The sequence below is a fragment of the Cervus canadensis genome, chromosome 18 (genome assembly GCF_019320065.1).
Source record: "Cervus canadensis isolate Bull #8, Minnesota chromosome 18, ASM1932006v1, whole genome shotgun sequence".
NCBI classification, from domain to species: Eukaryota; Metazoa; Chordata; class Mammalia; order Artiodactyla; family Cervidae; genus Cervus; species Cervus canadensis.
Window position 1 is genome coordinate 32,555,825 of NC_057403.1, and position 20,958 is coordinate 32,576,782.

The window sequence follows — 20,958 nt, forward strand, 5'->3', positions numbered from 1 at the left end:
AGGAGACAATAAGAAAAGCAAGTGAAAATGTCTGCCACGTGGTTGGCAGTAGGAGGATGATCAGGGTTAGGAAGCAGATTAGGGATCAAGGACAGGGGTGGTGGTGAGACTATGAAGACTGCAGGTTCCAGGAGCGATGAGGGCACAAGGACTTTGACCAGTATTGAAGGCAAACCCAGAAACTTCCTCCCCATGGCTGGCAATACCTGTAATCCATAGTTAATATCCTTGGTGTCAAAGGAATAGTTGACCAGGGAGGCCTCTCCCCTTAGTATGATCTCATAGGTGGGTCCTCCTTCCACTTCGCACAGAGCCTTAGCCTGGGCAATGATGTCACAGTGTCCATAGAAGGTGAATGATATCTGGTGGCTACTGTGTGGCCGCAGCACTCCATAGAGGGGCAAAATATCAAACACCTGCAGAGAAAGTCATTCCACAGGAGGGTCTGCAAAGGGTAGGCTAAAGTTCAGCCAACTTACAGACTGACTCCTCACTTTACCTTGCTTGATTCTATGAAAGGTGACTAACTCAGCACTCTGAAAATATATGATGATAAGGCAGTAATAGTGCTTGGGAAAATTTCAATTTCTAACTTGGGGGCAGGTGCTCAGTAAGAACAGTTAGTATCAGATGACTTTAGGGCCCATGAGGTGTTAACTTACTTCTTCTACCCCAATGGAAAACATTTCATCCCGTTCAAAGCTCCATGGGGATTCCTGAAACTCCCTGTGGCTCTGGTTCACGTCTATTCTTTCTGTTTCAGCAGAGTTCATTTTCAATCCCTAGGGATTTGAGGTGTAAGGAAAAACTTGTAAGCATTCATAATTTGTTATCAATGTGCTCCTCCCCTTCACTGACAGAAAAATGCAGTAGGTTGCATGTATTTTAAAAATAGCACTTTTCCCCTCACCAGCCCCTCCCCCCACGCCCCACCCGGAGATAACTGGGCAAGTGTCCAAGATGTATGTACAAGGGTGTTTACTGCAGTGTTATTTATAATAGCAAAACTCTGGAAGTAAACTAAATGCCTATCACTAGGCAGGTAGGGGGGTCGCTTTAAGTGAAGTGTGTGTGGCACCTCTATCTGTGGAGGATGATGCAGTGTGCATTTATGGACCAGGGATGACGTGCATTACTGAGTAAAAAAGCAGTTCCATTTGTGTAATGTTCAGTTCAGTTCAGTTCAGTAACTCAAGTCATGTCCGACTCTTTGAGACCCCACGGACTGCAGCACGCCAGGCTTCCCTGTCCATCACCAACTCCCGGAGACTGCTCAAACTCATGTCCATCGAGTTGGTGATGCCATGCAACCATTTCATCTCATCTGTGTGATATTACATATGCCTATGTATCACACCTGCAAGTGTGAGTGTGTATAAATTCACTCAGATTTTCATATGCAAATAGAGATATCTGGGAGGTTAAGTGCTATAGTTTTTCTATGAGTGGTGGGATTTTGAAAATTTTTGCTTTCATTTTTCTATATTCTTAGACATCTTAAATTTTCTATGACATCTTAAAAATACACAGAAAGCTTAAAAGGTCAAAATACAAATCAATCATTAGGTTATTCTGCAGATTTATATATGTGTGTGTGCATAGTGTGAGCATATACAAATAAATTTATATTCTGATTTTTCAGTTAACATTATAGCATGATTGACACCTTCCCATATGACTAAATATTCTTTACAGGCATAATTTAAAATATTTTAAAAAACAGAACATGTAGTATTTTTACTTAATGTATCAGGGATTACTCCAAATCAGTAAAAAGAAAAAAGTTCTCATATTCTAAAAAAGGACTTTCATAGTATTGCCTTGTGCAGATGTAATATATTCAACCAGTCTCTCATTGGGAGAATTAAGCGGTTTTCAATTTTTCTTCCTTTTTCCAATAAAGCTGCTATGTACAAGGATAGTTACCTGTCATTATGTAAACCTAAAGGTATATGTGTAGAATAGTACTGTAGTAGAGGAACTGTGTATTTTAAATTTTGATGTGCTCAGTTGCTAAGTGATGTCCAACTCTTTGCAACCCCATGGACTGTATCCCGCCAGGCTTCTCTGTCCGTGGGATTTTCCAGGTGAGAATACTGGAGTGGGTTGCCATTTCCTTGTCCATTAAATTTTGATACACCTGCGAAATTGCCTGTCAAAAAGGCTCTGCTAATTCACACCCCTACCTACAAAGTGTGAAAATGCTTGCTTCCCCCCACTCTGCCACTATTGAGACAAATCCTATTTTAAAAGATTGGAGATCATCATGGACACAAAGCAATTTATTTTCTCAATTCTTTTTTTGCTATTTTTACATACACCTTTGTATATACATCTATGTATATACAATATACATATTGTATTGTATATTGTAATAATCATTCCTGATTATTTCCTTAGGCCATCATTCTAGAAGGAGAATTTAAGAGTATTAATTCATAAACTCTCTTGCTCTTTTTTTTTTTTTTTTTTAACATGTAAGACAGTTCTCCTTTTGTAGCCTCTATCTAGGGGCTGGGAAGAATGCATGATGGCCAAAGTCAAGGGTAACTGGCTTTTCCGTTAGTTACAGAGAAAATCTATGTGCTGAGGTGTCTGGGTTGTCACTGAGGTGATGGTTCTGTGGGTGTTTGGTTGGAAAGTGACCCGGAAAAAGATTCACAGCCCACTCGACCCAGAGAGAGGAAACCATACGTCTGAGATGGCCAGGGCAGGCACTTGTGCTTTTTTGTTTTCTCTTTCTTCAGATCCAACTTCTTCATCCACAATAATAGTCCTAGGGAGTTTAATGAAATGTGGAGAATCACTCATTCAGCCACCATCACAACACAGTCTTCAGCTGCATGATGGCCCTGTCTTCCTCTCTCCTCTGCTGCACCCCAAAGAATAAGTGAGGTTCTCACTCAAGAGACACTTTTCTCAAGCTGGTCAGTGCTCTGTTACTCCCTGCCCCAAACATGAAGTCTAAGGCATCAAACTGGCCAATTTTCCAGAGGCCTCAACCCTTCTTTCCTGGCCTATGAAGCCCTTATCTGACTTAGAGAAGTTCTCAAAAGCTCGCGCAACCCTTCAGACAATTTGGGTGTGCCCCCCAAGTGCTCAATGTTAAGCTTCATCATTTATTGGAACATGTTTATCATGAGACTACAAGGTTTGGCCCATTGTCACATCCTTCTCTGCCTTCTAAACAAACTTGACCTGACCCTGGCTGCAGACCTTGGGCAGATGGAGAAGGCAACATGACAGGAAGGGCTCAGTCCCTCAGGAATCAGGAGGCTACACTCTCTGAGAGCAGAGATGATTTTTAACTCTGGATCCCAGATGCCCAGCAAAGGGACTAACTCATTACACTGCTGGAAGAATAAATGAAGGATATGAAGAATGAGTTTGAGAATATAATTCAGTGTAGAGAAAAGAATGCTATTTAAAGAAACACATTGTGGCTTTGAGTTGGCACTTACTTAACAAAATCACTTAGGTCGATCTCGGGGGACTCTATTGCTGGGACTGCAGCCGAGCTGACGGATGCCAAGGTCACTGGGGTGGACTCCTCCTGGGACAAGGGGGCACTGTCGGGCTTCTTTGTCGCAAACCTACAAAACAGAGGGTGGGCGGGGAAACACAGTCACGTCAGCTGTTGCAGGTCAGTGCCTGGTGGGCTCTTTCTTGGAGGCCAAACTCCAACTCCTAGACCAGGTAGGTCGAGACAGGACTGCCCCACCCCTCTCTTGGACTGATCTTCCTCACTTCATAACTGAGGTTTCATGTTCTGCAAAAGTTTGCTGATCAGCCCCTTCCAATATGGGTCAAGTGTCTTTCCTCTGAGAACCCGTGGCCCCCGGGCTTCCCCTCACACACTGTTCTCCTCCTTCCTGCTAGACCGTGAGCTCACTGGGGACTTGTATCTAACACGACCTCTAACACAGTGCATGGCCTGCAGGGGCACGCAGGCACAGCTCGGAATGAGTCACTCGGGCTCCTGCTCCCAGCTTAGCAGAAAGCAGGGTGAGGTTGTGAGGCGCGTGTCTCAGGTCCTGTTAGTAAGGGCTTAGGCCTTGTGGGACCCCGCCTCCCATCATGCTTGCTCTGGGTGGCTTGACTGCCTCACCCTGGTCCTGGCCTGGCCAGTTTGCTTTGTCACCACTCAAGTTCTCAGAGCCCCCAAGGGCCGAGGGGGAAAGCGGGTGACTGCACCAGCTGGTACTAAAGGCCTATGTCCAGGTCTTATGTTCAGTTTTCACAGAAAGGACCTCATAAAGGCCAAAGTGGTGGGGTCACCCTCATTCTTACTGTTTTCCCAGGGTGTAGGGGCTTTTTTAAGGATACCTCCCCTCTCCCATCTCAGGCCCCTGATATTAATTTCAACCCAGTTTCACTTAGATATTCATTCTGACCCCATGTGCTGTCTACTTTTTCTCAAGAGGTTCAGGAGAAATGTTATTTATTTTATGAAGCTCCCACCACTTCCCATCTTCCTTTGAAGTTTCACAGCATTTCACGTGCACATTTTTTAGGATGCTGTCCACTTCACCTGAGTGCCATTTCCTAAACTTCAGATGTTCCACTACCCTCCAACTTCATGATTTCTGCCTTGTTGAGTATCACTTAATAAATCCATTTTATTGAGGTATAGCTAACATTCACTTTAAACATACAGTTTGATGAATTTTTGCATATATATATATATATACACACACACACACACACACACCTTCCCAGTATAATCACTACTGTATTAATGTACATAGCACTTAAAATGTTCATCATCTTAAGAAGTTCCCTTCTGCCTCTGCCCAGTCAACCCCCAACCCTGCCTCCAGATGAACACTCATCAGCTTTCTACCACTGTACATTAAGCTGTGCCTACAGTTTCATGTAAGTGGAATCCTAAATATGTACTCTTCTGTGTCTGACTTCTTTTTGCTCAGCATAGTAGTTTTGAGAATCATCCATACTGTAGCAAGGGGCAGTAGTCTCTTCTTTTTCATCACTGAGCAGTATTCCACAGTATGTGTGATGACTAGAGTGTTTATCCATCATCTTGTTGATAAGACACCTTGGCTTTTTCCAGCTTTTAATACTATAAAGTTGCTAAGAAGAAATGAGTACTTGTCTTTCTGTGGACATTATGTTTTCATTCCTCTCAGGTAAATTCCAAGAAAGGGAACTGCTGGGTTGTATGGTATATATATGTTTAAAATTATAGGCAAGTGCCCATTTCCCAAAGTGACTTTACACCACTTTACACTACCACCCCCAGTGATGAGAGTTCTGGTTGGCCCATGTCTTCACCCATACTTGGTATTCAGTATTTTAAATTGTAACTATTCAAATGAGTATGAAGTGAAGGCACATTGTGGTGTTAATCAGTAGGCTTATTTTCAAGGAAAACCTTGTATCATTACAGTAAATTAAAAACTAGTTTTATCTACCACATTTAGAAAAATCAGCATGATGGGAAAAATTAATGTCATTACTTTCTTGTCTGGTGAAGACTTGAGTTGACTCCCGCTTGCTCTTTTCAAGAAGAGAGACCAGTTCGGTTTCCTCTTGGGGAAACACTGGGCTAGCACCACCCAAGCACTGTAAGCTCTTGGAAGGCAGGGTTCAAAGTCTTTCCTCTTCACCACTCACAAAGCCCAGGGTCTTAGACACAGGGCATGAGCTCAATACAGGTCTGACTGGATGGATGGATGGATGGAAGGATGGTTGAACAAGAACAGGTAGGCAGCATGCAGGGTAATTTAGCTCTTCTGCACCTCCACCTCCATCCTCACCCAGGATGGCCTTATAAGAGCATGGAAAAGCTCTTTTCATCTTCCACAAGCTTCCATTTGGCTCATTTCAGGTCAGGTGTCTCTGGCTGACATTATCTTGGACTGAAATCATACCATTCTAGGCAAAGGACAGAGGGACTGGATGCTGGGAGGCTCATTAGACTCCAGAACCTCATCCTTGGATAAATTCTGATTCTTCAGGTCTCAGTAGGGCCCAGGAGTTAGATGTTTAATGTCTTCCCAGGTTGATTCTAATGTAGAGCCAAATTTAGGACCCATCATGGGTAGGAAAAGCCAGAGGACAGTGAAGGGCTGGAGCTGATAATTAATGTGGGGCCGTCACTCAGCCTAACCAGCTCAGGACAGTGAAGACCAGCAGAGGGTGATTCGGAGCATTTATTAAATCACCCCAGGGCAGCAGACTTTCTGGGGAGACTCTGCAGGTCCCTGCCCCACATAACAGCACTCTTATTCAAAATTTGCACCCCACCTAGGATGTGGTTTGGATGGGGAAAAAAAGCATATGGGAATATCTGAAAAGTAAAAATACAAAGCTGTAGAGTATCTGCAGACCTGAGGGAAAACAACACCTCAGCTGACAATGCTACCTAGATATTGGGGAAGCAAGAGGTCTTTTGGAAACAAAGGAGACTGGTAAAGCTGCCCCACTGCTAACAGACAGCAGACAAAGAAAGCTTCATCATAATGAAGGCTTTAACTTATCATTAAAATGGAAAACCTGCTTCAAAGAATTGATATAGAATGTTGGGAGAGTTTTTTGGATCAAATTTCATTTTGCTCTCAGGAACAGATGATTACTTTCCTGTTATGCTGACCCAAACAGGATTAGATTCAGTTATTTTTAAAAGAGAATTCATGGCAAACAAGGAAAATCAATACTGCTCCAGTTGCAGAGCTGCCCAAGTCAGGATTGCTGAAGGAGCCAGCAAAGAAACCCTCCCGTCAGCTGTGACAGGGCTGTGTCAATGTCAGACACACTGTCCGTCAGCCACATTGGTTTGGACTCAGCAATTTCTTTTTTCATGTTTTATTTTCAATTCATGGGTAAATTACGATCGATGCAATCTTTTGTGTTACAAATTAAAAGAAGTCCACCACTCTTCTTTCCCGGTCTGCCTTCACCGGATGCAGTGTTCCATCAAAACAAAAACCCAAAGAACAGGCTGGTGTTCCAGGTAATGCTGTGTATTGTGGTTTAGACCACATTTGGAGATGGAATGGTGTACGTTGCACAGCCACTGAAGTCTCTGCGGTGCAGACAAGGTCTTGAAAAAGAGGGGTACCCTTGCAGTAGACAGTGACTTTTAATTTGCTGATTCATCGAAACTTGGATTCTGGGAGCGTCCATATAAGAGGGTGAAAATGGCCACTGACTGGATAAAAAGGTCCTGCAGGTATGCTTTATTTGGCTCATGTTTAATATTTTTTGAAATTACTGACAGCAGCAGAGGCTGATGGTGCACAGGCTAGGTGCACTAGGACGACGCACCCACCCCTGGGTGCTGTGGGTGCTGGTTACACCTTTCTCTGGAGCACTGCCCTGGCTCAGTGGGAGCTGCCTCACCCTCTCTGAGCTGCCTAGGAGGTTATGTTTTTCATCCCTAACAGTCTCAGCTATGCAGCTGTGTCCCACCTCAGCCTGGGTGGGCAGTGGGAATCTGCCTTCTGGGTCCCGATGAAGGGCTAAGGCAGGCTGTCTTCCCCTTGTGCATGTCTGCAGTCCACCTCTCCCGCTCATGTGGCAGAGTGAGTGCCGAGTGCCGATGGGGAAGGTGCTGAGCAAGTCCCATCTGTTTCGTCTGTCATTTGCTTCCCAATGTGGAAAGATCAGCAAGTATGAGACCACAAAGCCGGGCAATAAATATGGAAACGTGGCTGAGGCTTTGTGTTTGTGCTCACAGAGGCTCTGAAATTTGCCTACTTTTAACGTGATTTAAAGTGATGATTATAATCTGCTCCCTTTAGCAGCAGGAATTGGAGTGGGGGTGCTATCTAATCTAGGGCAGTTTGCGAGGTGCAGTGTTGGAGGAAGGGCAGGAAGGAGGGAAAGAGAGAGGGTGGTTTAAGAAATTGAGAGACGCGTAGGTCAGATAGCTGAGAGGAAGAATGGGAATGTAAAAAAACCACCTGATAAGATCTAACAAGTAAAGATGTGTGGTTTGCTTAATGTAGCACAGATTATAAATTCAAGCAATGGAAATAGGAGGTATAATTGTAGGAGAAAATACCTCGACAGCGAAATCAGTCTTGTTGAACAGCACACATTCATAACCTTGAATTGTTGGAACACCAGCTGGACCTCCAAACCACGCTAGGAGCACTGATGGGACACCAGTGGCTGCTGTGGGTCATTTTCTCATTTTGTTTTCATAATTAGGGGAGGGCAGGGAGCAGAAGGCCTGACCCTGAAGGGCCTTGTAAGTCTCACTAAGGAGCTGACTTTATCCTCAGGAAAATGGGGAGTCTTCCAAAACGTTTTAAATGGGGAAGTGAAATGATCAGTAAGTTCATTTGGGCTGTAGAAAGGGGCAGGGATTTGAAGGGGACAGCCTTAGCATGACCAAACCTGTGAACCATGCCATGTACAGTGATGGAAAATATAACCCAATGGGATGTTTTCTGTTTTTATATTATTATTATTTTTTTAACAAAGTAAGAATCAGGAAGCCCACACAGAAAACAGTGATAGACATTCAGACAAAAGATAATGGCGGTCTTGGTCAAGGAGGTGGAGATGGAGATGGAGACGGAGCAGGACGCCCCTGTGCAGATTAGGAGGTGGGATGGCAGGACCATGGCCTTGGGGTGAGGAGCTCATCCTGACAGACCACAGCCCAAGGTCCAGCTCCACTGCTGCTGCCTCCCCAGCCTGTCCATGAGCAAGGCTGAGTGGCTGGCTAGATAGAGGGGATGGAAATAGAACAGTGGAGGAGACCTGAGGGGCCACACTACAATCACCTGTGTTCCTCTTACATTTGGCAACTTTCCCCGCCCAATACCAAGAGGAAAAGGAAAGTGAAAACACTAAAAATCAAGCGGCAGGAGGACGAGCACCTCTCCTGTCGCTGTGGCTGCTATCCCCCCTCACCTGTCACGCGTACCTCCACTGTGACCAGCCCTGACTCCCAACTCATTGACTCTCTCGTCTCCATCACTGTCAACAGCCCTGTCATCACCATCATCTGCTACCATCTGGCACCTACACACTTTCTCACATGGAAAGCAGCCTGCCTGAGCCCTTTATTATGTCCCAGAATGCTTCCAACTGGCCTACCTGTTCTAAGGTAGAAGTTGGTGAGAGACAACGGAACAGCTGAGACTCAAGTTTCTCATACTGTGTTTTTAAAGGTTCTCAAAAGGAGCTGCTGCTTCCAGAACAACGGATCTCCCTACAGCTATCCACCGAATCACCCATGGTTCTTTAAGAGCAACTTCCCTACCCAAAACTGTAAGAAATAAATGTCTGTTGTTTAAGCCACTCAGTCTATGGTAGTTGTTTTAGCAGCCTGAATGGATTAAGACAGGCCCAAATAAAGTAATTGTAGCCAACAATTAGCATCTCTTACTCTCTCTCAACTATTATATTAAGCACTTACTAAGGACTGCCTATGTTTTAGTTGCTCAGTTGTGTCTGATTGTTTGGAACCCCATGAACTTAAGCCCACCAGACTCCTCTGTCCATGGAATTCTCCAGTCAAGAATACCAGAGTGGGTAGCCATTCCCTTCTCCAGGGAATCTTCCTGACTCAGGTGGCTCAGATGATAAAGAATCTTCCTGCAATGCAGGAGATTTGGGTTTGATCCCTGGATTGGGAAGAACTCCTGGAGAAGGGAATGGCTATCCACTCCAGAATTCTTGCCTGGAAAAGTCCATGGACAGAGAAGCTTGGTGGGCTACAGTCCATGGGATCGCAATTAGTTGGACATGACTGAATGACTAATACTTTCACTTTCTTTTCAAGGACTGCCTAATTAAATCCTCACAACAGGTTGATGAGGTAGGGATGATGATGGTCTTCAGTCTTCAGATGACAAAACTCAGAGAGTAAGTCAGTGGCTGAGCTAAATCAGCCTGGCTCCAAAGCCGATGCTCTTCAAAGCTTTACTGGACAACAGAAGGCTCCTCCTTGGTTACTTCATGCCAGGCCATGCCCAAGTCAGTGACTCATAAAGTAGGCATTTTTTTTCTTCATTGTAAAAGTAATTGGAATCTACAAAATAAGGAACATATAGTGCATTGTCTAGAAGCTTTCCCTGGAAGAGAAGGGACCCATTCTGATTGTATCTAAATATGGAAAGCAAGACACAGTTGACCTTGCCCCTGAAGGGACTTCCTACAGTTTAGCTGGAAGGTAAGAGTGGAGGGGTGTGCCCAGAGTCTACTTTGACGCTCTCCAGAGGGATTTCCATGATAAATGACCACTTCTATAAAAGCTCCAGAAGGTGTCTCCACTGCTACATGCTCTTAGGAAGGCTGCCAAATAGGTGAGCTGTGAAATCTCCCTTATAATTAGCGTCAAAGCTCTTCAGAAATATTTCCAAAACAGGATAGCTTTTAAAGTCAATTTCTTTTTTTTTTTAATTTTTAAGTTTTTTATTTTGTATTGGGGTATAGCCAATTAACAACATTGTGATAGTTTCAGGTGAACAATAAAGCGACTTGACCATACATATACATGTATCCCTTCTCCCCTAAACTCCCCTCCCATCCAGGCTGCCATATAACACTGAGCAGAGTTCCCTGTGATCTGATTTATCCACATGTTTGTATTAATTAAGATTTCACAACTCCCCCAAAGCTAGCTATATCTACTAAGGACCAGACGTTTAAAAATTGTCAATTTCTTTAATGTCTGGCCCTTAGTAGATATAGCTAGCTTTGGGGGAGTTGTGAAATCTTAATTAATACAAACATGTGGATAAATCAGATCACCATATGAAGCAAGCAGATGTCATCCTAACTCAGGTTCAGATGTGCACCTATAACTTTCCACTGATTCCTTTAGAAGCCAGCTTAGTTCACACTGAATATCTAAAAGCCTGATGCCCTCCACTGAATTTGAGACATTGAGAAGATGCCTTAAAAGGAATGAATCTAAAACAAGGTAACTAAAATTCTTCTATAATAACATAAAAACAGTACTAGAAGTTTTAAAACACTCAGAATTGAAAAGGCAGCCCAGTTCATTTCTCTAGGGGGTAACGTATCTCAGGAAATTGGACTAAATGAAACTGCAACAGAAGCAGACTGCATGACTCCTCACATAGTGATCACTTTTAAGTTAAATATGAAGAGAGTGAAAAGTTGCCCATTTCTTGGACTGGAGTCACTTGCAGGCTGACTACAAAGGCAGGAACTTATTTCTGGAAGCTCAGACTTGAAACATGGTGTGAAACCCTCCCATTAGTCCCAGAGGCAAATGTGATCCCGTTTTTAGCTGGCCCATCATAGCAGGAGAGAAGATTCTAGATAAATGGGCTATGGGAGGCCTGGGGAGGGGGGCTTCCAGGGGCATAAGCATGGAGGATAAGCAGGACGGTTAGGGGCTGACCTCACATTGTTCTCTTTCATCAGGAGCTTCAGATTTACCAATAGTGTTATATTTATGATGAGGGTGATAAGATGTAGGTGTTGAATTCATTATTATTCTTAAGCTATGTGCATGTGTTATACATGCTTTTGCCTACATGATGTAACTTCACAATAAAATGACTGAATGTCAAGGAACATTGTGGAGAAAGAAAGGGCTTCAACTGGGTTTGAAATCATTACTGACCTTCTAGAGAGGCAATTTCAGTTAAGTGAGGGGCCAAAAGCCAGCTTAAATAGAATCATGGAGTGAAAGGGGTTACTAGTGTACTGTTTTCTTCTGTCTCCTCATACAGAGATGGTGGTTGACACAAGAGGATTAAGAGGAGGGCTTTTCAAGATGTGGAGCACTTGTGCTGAGGGCAAAAAGCTAGAGGGCAAAAATCTCTCTCTGGTAAGAGAGAGATTACTGAAGGAGAGAAGCACAGATGGAAAGTCTGGCCTTGAAAAGCAACAGATGTCAGGAGAAGGAAATGAGATGATGAAAGCGGTAGCCTGAAGAAAAGCAGTATGTGGTGTGGGCTAGAGGGAAGCAAGCTGTCTAGCAGTGTGGTGGGAACCTGGAAGGAGGGATGCCTAAGTAATAGGGTAGCTAGGAGCTAAAAGAAAGGACCAATCCAGGAAACACTTTTGAGGAAAAACTGATGGCACATACTGACCAACTGGGCTGAGGACAGAAGCAGAACAAAAGAAAGATGGTATAGAACCAGACAGGCATAGTCTTGGGAATGTTCAGGATCAATGATCAGTGAGTGACACGTTGCTTTCCAAAGTAACTGTGTTGGTTTACATGCCTGTTATCACTGCATGTGCTTCTAACCTCCACACCCTCAACAACATTCAATATGGCCGTATTGCATTTAATATGGTGGGTGTGCAATGGTGCCCAGCTGTTGTTTTAATTTCCATTTTCAAGATTACTAATAAGATGGAACATCTTTTGATACGCTTACTGGCCATTCAGATCTCTTCTGTGAAATAACTGTTCATTTCCTCCCTTTTAAAATTGAATAACATGTTTTTTCCTTCAAAGGCATGCTTCATGTATTATGTACTCTAATAATTTGAAGTTAATGTGTATGCTGAAACTTTTTTCAGTTTGTAACTTGTCTTTCATTCTTTTATGGTGTAAAAAGGAATAAAAGTTCTCAAATTTAAGGCAGAAACTATGAAAAGTTTCTTTAAGGTTCTGTGCTTTTTGTTATCTTCTTTAAGAAATTCCCCTTTACTCTGTTTGCAGATGACATGATCCTCTACATAGAAAACCCTAAAGACTCTACCAGAAAATTACTAGAGCTAATCAATGAATATAGTAAAGTTGCAGGATATAAAATCAACACACAGAAATCCCTTGCATTCCTATACATTAACAATGAGAAAACAAAGAGACATTAAGGAAACAATTCCATTCACCATTGCAACAAAAAGAATAAAATACTTAGGAATAAATCTACCTAAAGAAACAAAAGACCTATATATAGAAAACTATTAAACAGTGGTGAAAGAAATCAAAGAGGACACAAATAGATGGAGAAATATACCTTGTTCATGGATTGGAAGAATCAATATAGTGAAAATGAGTATACTACCCAAAGCAATCTATAGACTCAATGCAATCCCTATCAAGCTACCAACGGTATTTTTCACGGAACTAGAAATAATTTCACAATTTGTATGGAAATACAAAAAACCTCAAATAGCCAAAATAATCTTGAGAAAGAAGAATGGAACTGGAGGAATCAACCTGCCTGACTTCAGACTATACTACAAAGCCACAGTCATCAAGGCAGTACGGTACTGGCACAAAGACAGAAATATAGATCAATGGAACAAAATAGAAAGCTCAGAGATAAATCCACACACCAATGGACACCTTATCTTTGACAAAGGAGGCAAGATATACAATGGAGAAAAGACAATCTCTTTAACAAGTGGTGCTGGGAAAACTGGTCAACCACTTGTAAAAGAATGAAACTAGAACACTTTCTAACACCATACACAAAAATAAACTCAAAATGGATTAAAGATCTAAACATAAGACCAGAAACTATAAAACTGCTAGAGGAAAACATAGGCAAAACACTCTCCAACATAAAACACAGCAGGATCCTCTATGACCCACCTCTCAGAATATTGGAGATAAAAGCAAAAATAAACAAATGGGACCTAATTAAAATTAAAAGCTTCTGCACAATAAAGGAAACTATAAGCAAGGTGAAAAGACAGCCCTCAGATTGGGAGAAAATAATCGCAAATGAAGCAACAGACAAAGGATTAATCTCAAAAATATACAAGCAACTCCTGCAGCTCAATTCCAGAAAAATAAATGACCCAATCAAAAAATGGGCCAAAGAACTAAACAGACATTTTTCCAAAGAAGACATACAGATGGCTAACAAACACATGAAAAGATGCTCAACATCACTCATTATCAGAGAAATGCAAATCAAAACCACAGTGAGGTACCATTTCACGCCAGTCAGGAAGGCTGCTATCCAAAAATCTATAAGCAATAAATACTGGAGAGGGTGTGGAGAAAAGGGAACCCTTACACTGTTGGTGGGAATGCAAACTAGTACAGCCACTATGGAGAACAGTGTGGAGATTTCTTAAAAAACTGGAAATAGAATTGCCATATGACCCAGCAATCCCACTTCTGGGCATACACCCCGAGGAATTAAAAGAGACACATGTACCCCAATGTTCATCACAGCACTGTTTATAATAGCCAGGACATGGAAGCAACCCAGATGTCCATCAGCAGAGAAATGGATAAGAAAGCTGTGGTACATATACATAATGGACTATTACTCAGCCATTAAAAAGAATACATTTGAATCAGTTCTAATGAGGTGGATGACACTGGAGCCTATTATACAGAGTGAAGTAAGCCAGAAAGAAAAATACCAATACAGTATACTAACGCATATATATGGGATTTAGAAAGATGGTCACGATATCCCTGTATGCAAGACAGCAAGAGAGACACAGATGTGTTGAACAGTCTTTTGGACTCTGTGGGAGAGGGTGAGGGTGGGATGATATGGAAGAATGGCATTGAAACATGTATATTATCATATGTGAAATGAATCGCCAGTCCAGGTTCAATGCGTGATACAGGGTGCCTGGGGCTGGTGCACTGGGATGACCCAGAGGGAGGGGATGGCGAGGGAGGTGGGAGGGGGGTTCAGGATGGGGAATACATGGACACCCATGGCAGATTCATGTCAATGTATGGCAAAACCAATATAATATTGTAAAGTAAAAAAATAAATAAATAAAAAACCTGAAATTAAAAAAAAAAGAAATTCCCCTTTATTCAGAGGTCATCAAGGCATCTTCTCACATTTTTTTCATATTTAAAGCTTGGACTTTTATATCTTTAGCCCATATGGAATTAATTTTTTGTATAGTATGAGTTTAGGGATGCATTTAGGCTTTTTTCCCTCCATAGACAGTGGATTGTCCCTAGATCATTCACTGAATATATCATTCCTTCTCCTTTGTTTTATGATTTCAACTTAGTTATGTTTCCATACATGTATGGGTCTGTTTCTGGACTCTATTCTGTTCTTTAGTCCATTTGCCTATCTGTGCACCAATACCACACTATTAAAATCACTATATTTTCATACTAATGTGTTATCCAATAGATAAAGACTTCCCACTTTGGAGGGACTTGACTAGTCTTGTCCCTTTGCTCTTGCATATATATTAATATTTTAGAATCAACCTGTTGGGATTTTGATTATAAGTGTATTGAAACTATAATTTTGGGGAGAAATATAACATCTTTAACAAATTGAGTCTTTTAAAGATCATAGTATGTCTCACCTTGCATTTACATCTTTTAAAATGAGTTTTAATAAAATTATTTTATACACAGAGATATTTGCAATTTTTGTTAAATTTATTCCCCTACATTTAAAAATTTGCATTCTCTTTTTTATTTGCTGCTGGTACACAGAAATGCATTTGGCTTTTATAACTCATACCCATCCATCATCCTCACTAAATTCTTTTCCTAATTCTAATAATCTGCTATGGATTATTTTGAGTTTTTATATAAGTAATCATAACATGGCAGTTTCATTTCTTTCTTTCCAAATCTAGCCCCTTTTATTGATTTTTGTATCTTCTTGCACTGGCCAGGCTCTTTAGTAAATTACTGAATAGAAATGCAACTTTGTCTTTTTTGTGATATTAAAGGAAATAATTTTAACATATTATTGTTTTTCAAGTTCTCCTTGATTGAGTTGAGGAATTTTCCCATGGACAGTTGTTTAGCTTTATTAAATGGTTTTTCCTTAATCTATTGAAAGGACCATATTTCTTTAAAATAGTAAAGTGATGAATGTTGAGATTTTTCATATCTTGAATCAACCTTGCATTCCTGGAATAAGCCCAACTTGGTCATGATATTCCATCTTTTTATCCTTTCCTGGGTTCAGTTTGCTAACATTTTGGTGGATACTCTGCATTCACATTTTTAAATTAATGAGTGATAATAACATGAAATATTTATGTCTCCGATCTGGCTTAATTGGTGTTGGCTAGTTTAGTTTCAAAAAATGACTTAAGTAATACTTTCTCTTTTATTTCTCAAGTGTTATGTAAGTTTGTGAGTTGTGTAAGCAAAGGAAACCATCAACAAAATGAAAAGACGTACTAAATGGAAGAAAAATACTTGCAAATGATATCACCAATAAGCAGTTAATACCCAAAATATATAAACAGCTCATACAACTCAACATCAGAAAAACAAACAACTTGACTTAAAAATGGGCAGAATACCTGAATAGACATTTTTCCAAAGAGGACACACAGATGTCCAACAGGCACATGAAGAGATGTTCAACATCATTAATTATCAGAGAAATGCAAATTTTTGAAACTATAATGAGCTATCACTGCACACCTATCAAAAGAGTTATAAAAAGGAACACAAATAACAAATGCTGGAAAGGATGTGAAGAAAAGGGAATCCTCAAATACTGCTGATGGAAACATAAGTTAATGCAGCCATTGTGAAAAACAGTATGGAGGTTTCTCAAGAAACTAAAAACAGAACTATCTTTATGACCTGCCAATTCCACTCCTAGGTATATATTGGAATTAAACAAAAACATGAATTTGAAAAGATACATGTACCTCAGTGTTCACAGCATCATTATTTACAATTGCCAAGATACAGAAGCAACCTAAGTGTCCATCAACAAATCAATGGATAAAGATGTGGTGTGTGTGTGTGTGTGTATATATATATATATGTATATGTATACACACACACATATATATAATACTTCTCAGCCATAAAAGAAGGAAATTTTGCCATTTCCAACAACATGGATGGATAACAACATTATGCTAACTGAAATAAGTCACACAGAGAAAGACAAATACTATATGATATCATATTTGAGGAATCTAAAAAATACAACAAACTAGTGAATATAACAAAAAAGAAACAGAGTCACAGATATAGAGAACAAAATAGCGGTTACCAGTGGGGAGAGGGAAGATGGGATGGGCAGTATTGGGGTAGGGAAGTAAAAGTTAGAAACTATTATGTATAAAATAAACTATAGCTAATATTTTATAATAACTATTAATGGAGTATAACCTTTAAAATTGTGAATCACTATATTATACACCTGTAATTTACACAATATTATACATCAACTGTACTTCAATAAAAGAATAAGTAATATAAAAAATAATTTGTGTAAGTTTGGAATTATTTGTTCCCTGAATACTTGGAAAAAACTTGCTTTTGTCTATCAGGACTAGTGTTTTATTATAGAAAGACTTGAAACTATTCAATTTCTTCAATGATTAAAAGAGACCATTTGGGTTTCTTTTTTTAAAGTTAGTTTTCAAAAGTTGTATTTTTCTAAGAATTTATCCATTTTATCCAATTTTTCAAAATTTTCCATAAAGTTACTCAGGAAAATTTCATCTTTTTAATATCTGCTACAATTGTAGTTATGTCACTAGTGTATTCCTAGCAATAGTTGTGTCTTTTTTTTTTTTTTTGATTAGTCTTGCTTGAATCTATCAATTTTATTGATAGTCTCTTCAAATAGCCAACTCCTGGCTTTGTTGATTCTTTGTATTTTATTTAATTTTCTCTTTCATTAGTTTCTTGTCATACATTTAGTTTTTCCTTTTGTCTATTCTCTTTGACTTTATTTATTATCTATTTACCCATCTTCTAAAGGTGTAAATGTTCAACTCAATTTTCAGCCTCCCTTCTTTTGTAACATAAGCATCTAAAGTAGAGTTTGTCAATGGCAGCACTATCAATATTTTGAATAGCTAATTCTTTGTTGTTGGGGGCTGTCCTGTGTATTCAAAAATGCTGAGCAGCATGCCTGGCCTGTCCCCACAGAATGGGCAAAAATATTTGGAAACAAAGTGACTGACAAGGGATTAATCACCAAAAGATACAAATAGCTCATGCAGTTCTAAGTCAAAAAAACAAACAACCCAATCAAAAAATGGGGAGATCTAAATAGACATTTCTCCAAAGAAGATATACAGATGACCGAAAAGCATATGAAATTCAGCATCACTAATTACCACTAGAAATGCAAATAAAAACTATGAGGTGTAACCTTACACGAGTCAAAATTTCCATCATCAAAAAATCTATAAACAGTAAGTGCTGAAGAGGGTGTGGAGAAAAAGGGACCCTCCTACACTGCTTGTGGGAATGTAAACTGGTACAACCACTATAGAGAACAGTATGGAGATTCCTTAAAAAACAGAACTACCATATGATGCAACAATCTCACTCCCAGGCATATATATCTGAAGAAAACCATACTTCAAAAAGACACATGCACCCCAATGTTCACTGCAGTACTATTTACAGTAACCGAGACATGGAAGTTACCTAAATGTCCATCAATAGAGGAATGGATAAAGATGTGGTACATACATATAATGGAATATTTACTGAGTCACAAAAGAACAAAATAATGCCATTTGTAGCAAAATGGATACACCTAGAGATGATCACACCAAAGACAAAGATAAATACCATATGATATCACTCATATGTGGAATCTAATTTTTAAAAAAGATACTAATAAACTTATTTACAAAACAAATAAGACTTATAGGTATTGAAAACCAAAGGGGAAGCATGGGGAGGTGCAGGGACAAATCAGAAGTTTGGGATTAACATACACATACTACTATATAGTGGAGAAGGAAATTGCAACCCACTCCAGTATTCTTGCCTGGAAAATCCCATGGACAGAGGAGCCTGGCAGGTTACAGTCCATGGCGTCACAAGAGTTGGACACGACTTAGTGACTAAACCACCAACCACCACTACTATATTAAAGATAGATAACCAACAAGGACCTACTGTATAGCCATAAGAAACTCTACTCAAATTCTGTGATAACCTATATGAGAAAAGAAGATGAAAAAGAATGAATGTATGTATATACATAACTGAATCACCTGAAACTAACACAACATTGTAAATCAAATATAATCCAATAAAAATTTTTTATAACTACACTTTAGCTTTTATTACCACTATTTTTTTTCCATCCTCATTCAATCTGTTGTTCTTATTTACTAAGTTGTGTCTGACTCTTTGTGACCCCGTGGACTATAGCCCACTATGCACCTCTGACCATGGGGTTTTCCCAGAAAGAATACTGGAGTGGGTTGCAATTTCCTTCTCCAGAGGCTCGTCCCAACCCAGGGATCAAACCCACATCTTCTGCATTGCAGGTGGATTCTTTACTGCTGAGCCGCCAAGGAAGCCCATCATTCAATCTAAGTATTTACTAAATTTCATTGTGATTTTTTTCACCCTAGATTATTCAGAAGTGTATTTTAAAATGTCTAAGCCTATGTACTTGTTTGTTTGTTTTTAAATATCTATTTTTTATCAATTTCTAAATATTTGTTGACATTTGCTTTAAGCCCTAGAACATGGTAATTTTTCATAAATGTTCCATAGGACTGGATGAGTTTTTTCTTAGTGGGATGTTCAACATATATCAATTATATCGAGCCTGTTAATTGTGTTCAAGTTGTCTGCAGCAGAGTTGTCTAAAAAAACTTTCTGCCGTGATGAAACATTCTATATCTGTGGTATTAAATACAATAACCACTAACCACATGCGGTTATTGACACTTAAAATGTGGCGAGCATGACTAAGGAGCTGCATTTTTAATTAAAAAAATTTTAATTTAAATAGCTACATGAGCCTTGGTGGCTGCTCCATGGGGCAATGCAAACAATAGAGTCTTACGGATTTTCTGTCTGCTTGAGAGAGTGTTATTAAAGACAGTGGGTGGGTTTGTCTACTTCTACTGTGGTCCTCTGAGTATCTTTTTGAAGTATTTTGAAGTTATGTTTTGAGACATGTGGGGTTTAGATTTATTATATCTTTCTGGTGAACTGAACTTTTAAAAAAATGACCTAGTAACTTTCGTGATCTCTAGCAATGCTTTTTTTGTTTTAAAGTCTATTTTTACAGTTGCCAGGGCGGGGGTGGGGGGAAGCGGGGAGGAGGGGAGGGATACATTGGGAGATTGGGATTGGCATATACACACTACTATATGGAAAAGAGATAACTAATAAGGACCTATTTTATAGCACAGGGAACTCTATTCAATACTCTGTAATGACCTATATGGGAAAAGAATCTAAAATTTTCAAGAGTGGATATATGTATGTGTATAACTGATTCACTTTGCTGTGCAACAGAAATAACATTGTAAACCAACTATTCACCAATAAAAATTTAAAAATGATAATAGAAAATTAAGTATATTTTAACTGACGTGTTATAGGTTTGTCACAACTCCCCCTCAAGATATGCCTGTTTTATCTTTTCCCATCCTTTTACATTAGCATGTCCATATTTTTCAGATATCTCTTTTTAAAATAATTGTAAAATCCAGAAGTGCAGCCATTTTCTTAGTTAGTTTAATTTACATTGATTTCAATTACTGATACATTTGGGTTTATTTTGTAATTTTTAAAAATTTTCTCTGTGTCTTCTCCATGTCACCCCTTCCCCTAATTTTTAAATTTATCTTTGGATTGACTGTAATTGTCCCCTTTACTTTTTCCCTCTTCTGGAACAATTCAAAGACCTAAAATCTTTGATTTCTCCTCTTCCATAGTGAACAGTATTTCAGTCCTATATGATATTTATCCCCCAGATTTTACATTACTATTATCATTTTATGTAGTTAATGGAGTTTAAGTTTACCCATAACGTACCATTTTCTTAGTTCAGAAATCTTTCTTGAATCTTAGACATTATATCAGATAATTTTCCTTCTTTCTTAAGTATACCCATAGAAGTGTCTTTAATGAGTCTGCCCCTCCTTTAATGGGCCTGCTGATAATGACCTCTTGCAGTTTCGGTTATTCTAAGGACTGCTATTTCCGGTTCACAGTAGCCCATGTCACTCTCTTACTTTAAACCCTTCCATAGCTTTTCACTACATTTTGAAAAAAAATCAAATTTCTTAGCATGACCTGACTGGCCCTGCAGAACCTTCTAGTCATATTGTTACCATTTCCTT

The 20,958-nt window shown here is 39.7% G+C and overlaps 1 protein-coding gene across 1 annotated transcript in view; it reads right to left on the reverse strand.

Moving 5' to 3' along the window:
* HYDIN (HYDIN axonemal central pair apparatus protein) overlaps positions 1-20,958 on the reverse strand; it is a 356,564-nt gene that overhangs the window by 111,347 nt on the left and 224,259 nt on the right. The window contains 4 exon segments of the mRNA XM_043435789.1: positions 207-416; positions 663-782; positions 2,695-2,776; positions 3,462-3,593. Coding sequence (XP_043291724.1) covers positions 207-416; positions 663-782; positions 2,695-2,776; positions 3,462-3,593 — 544 coding nt within the window.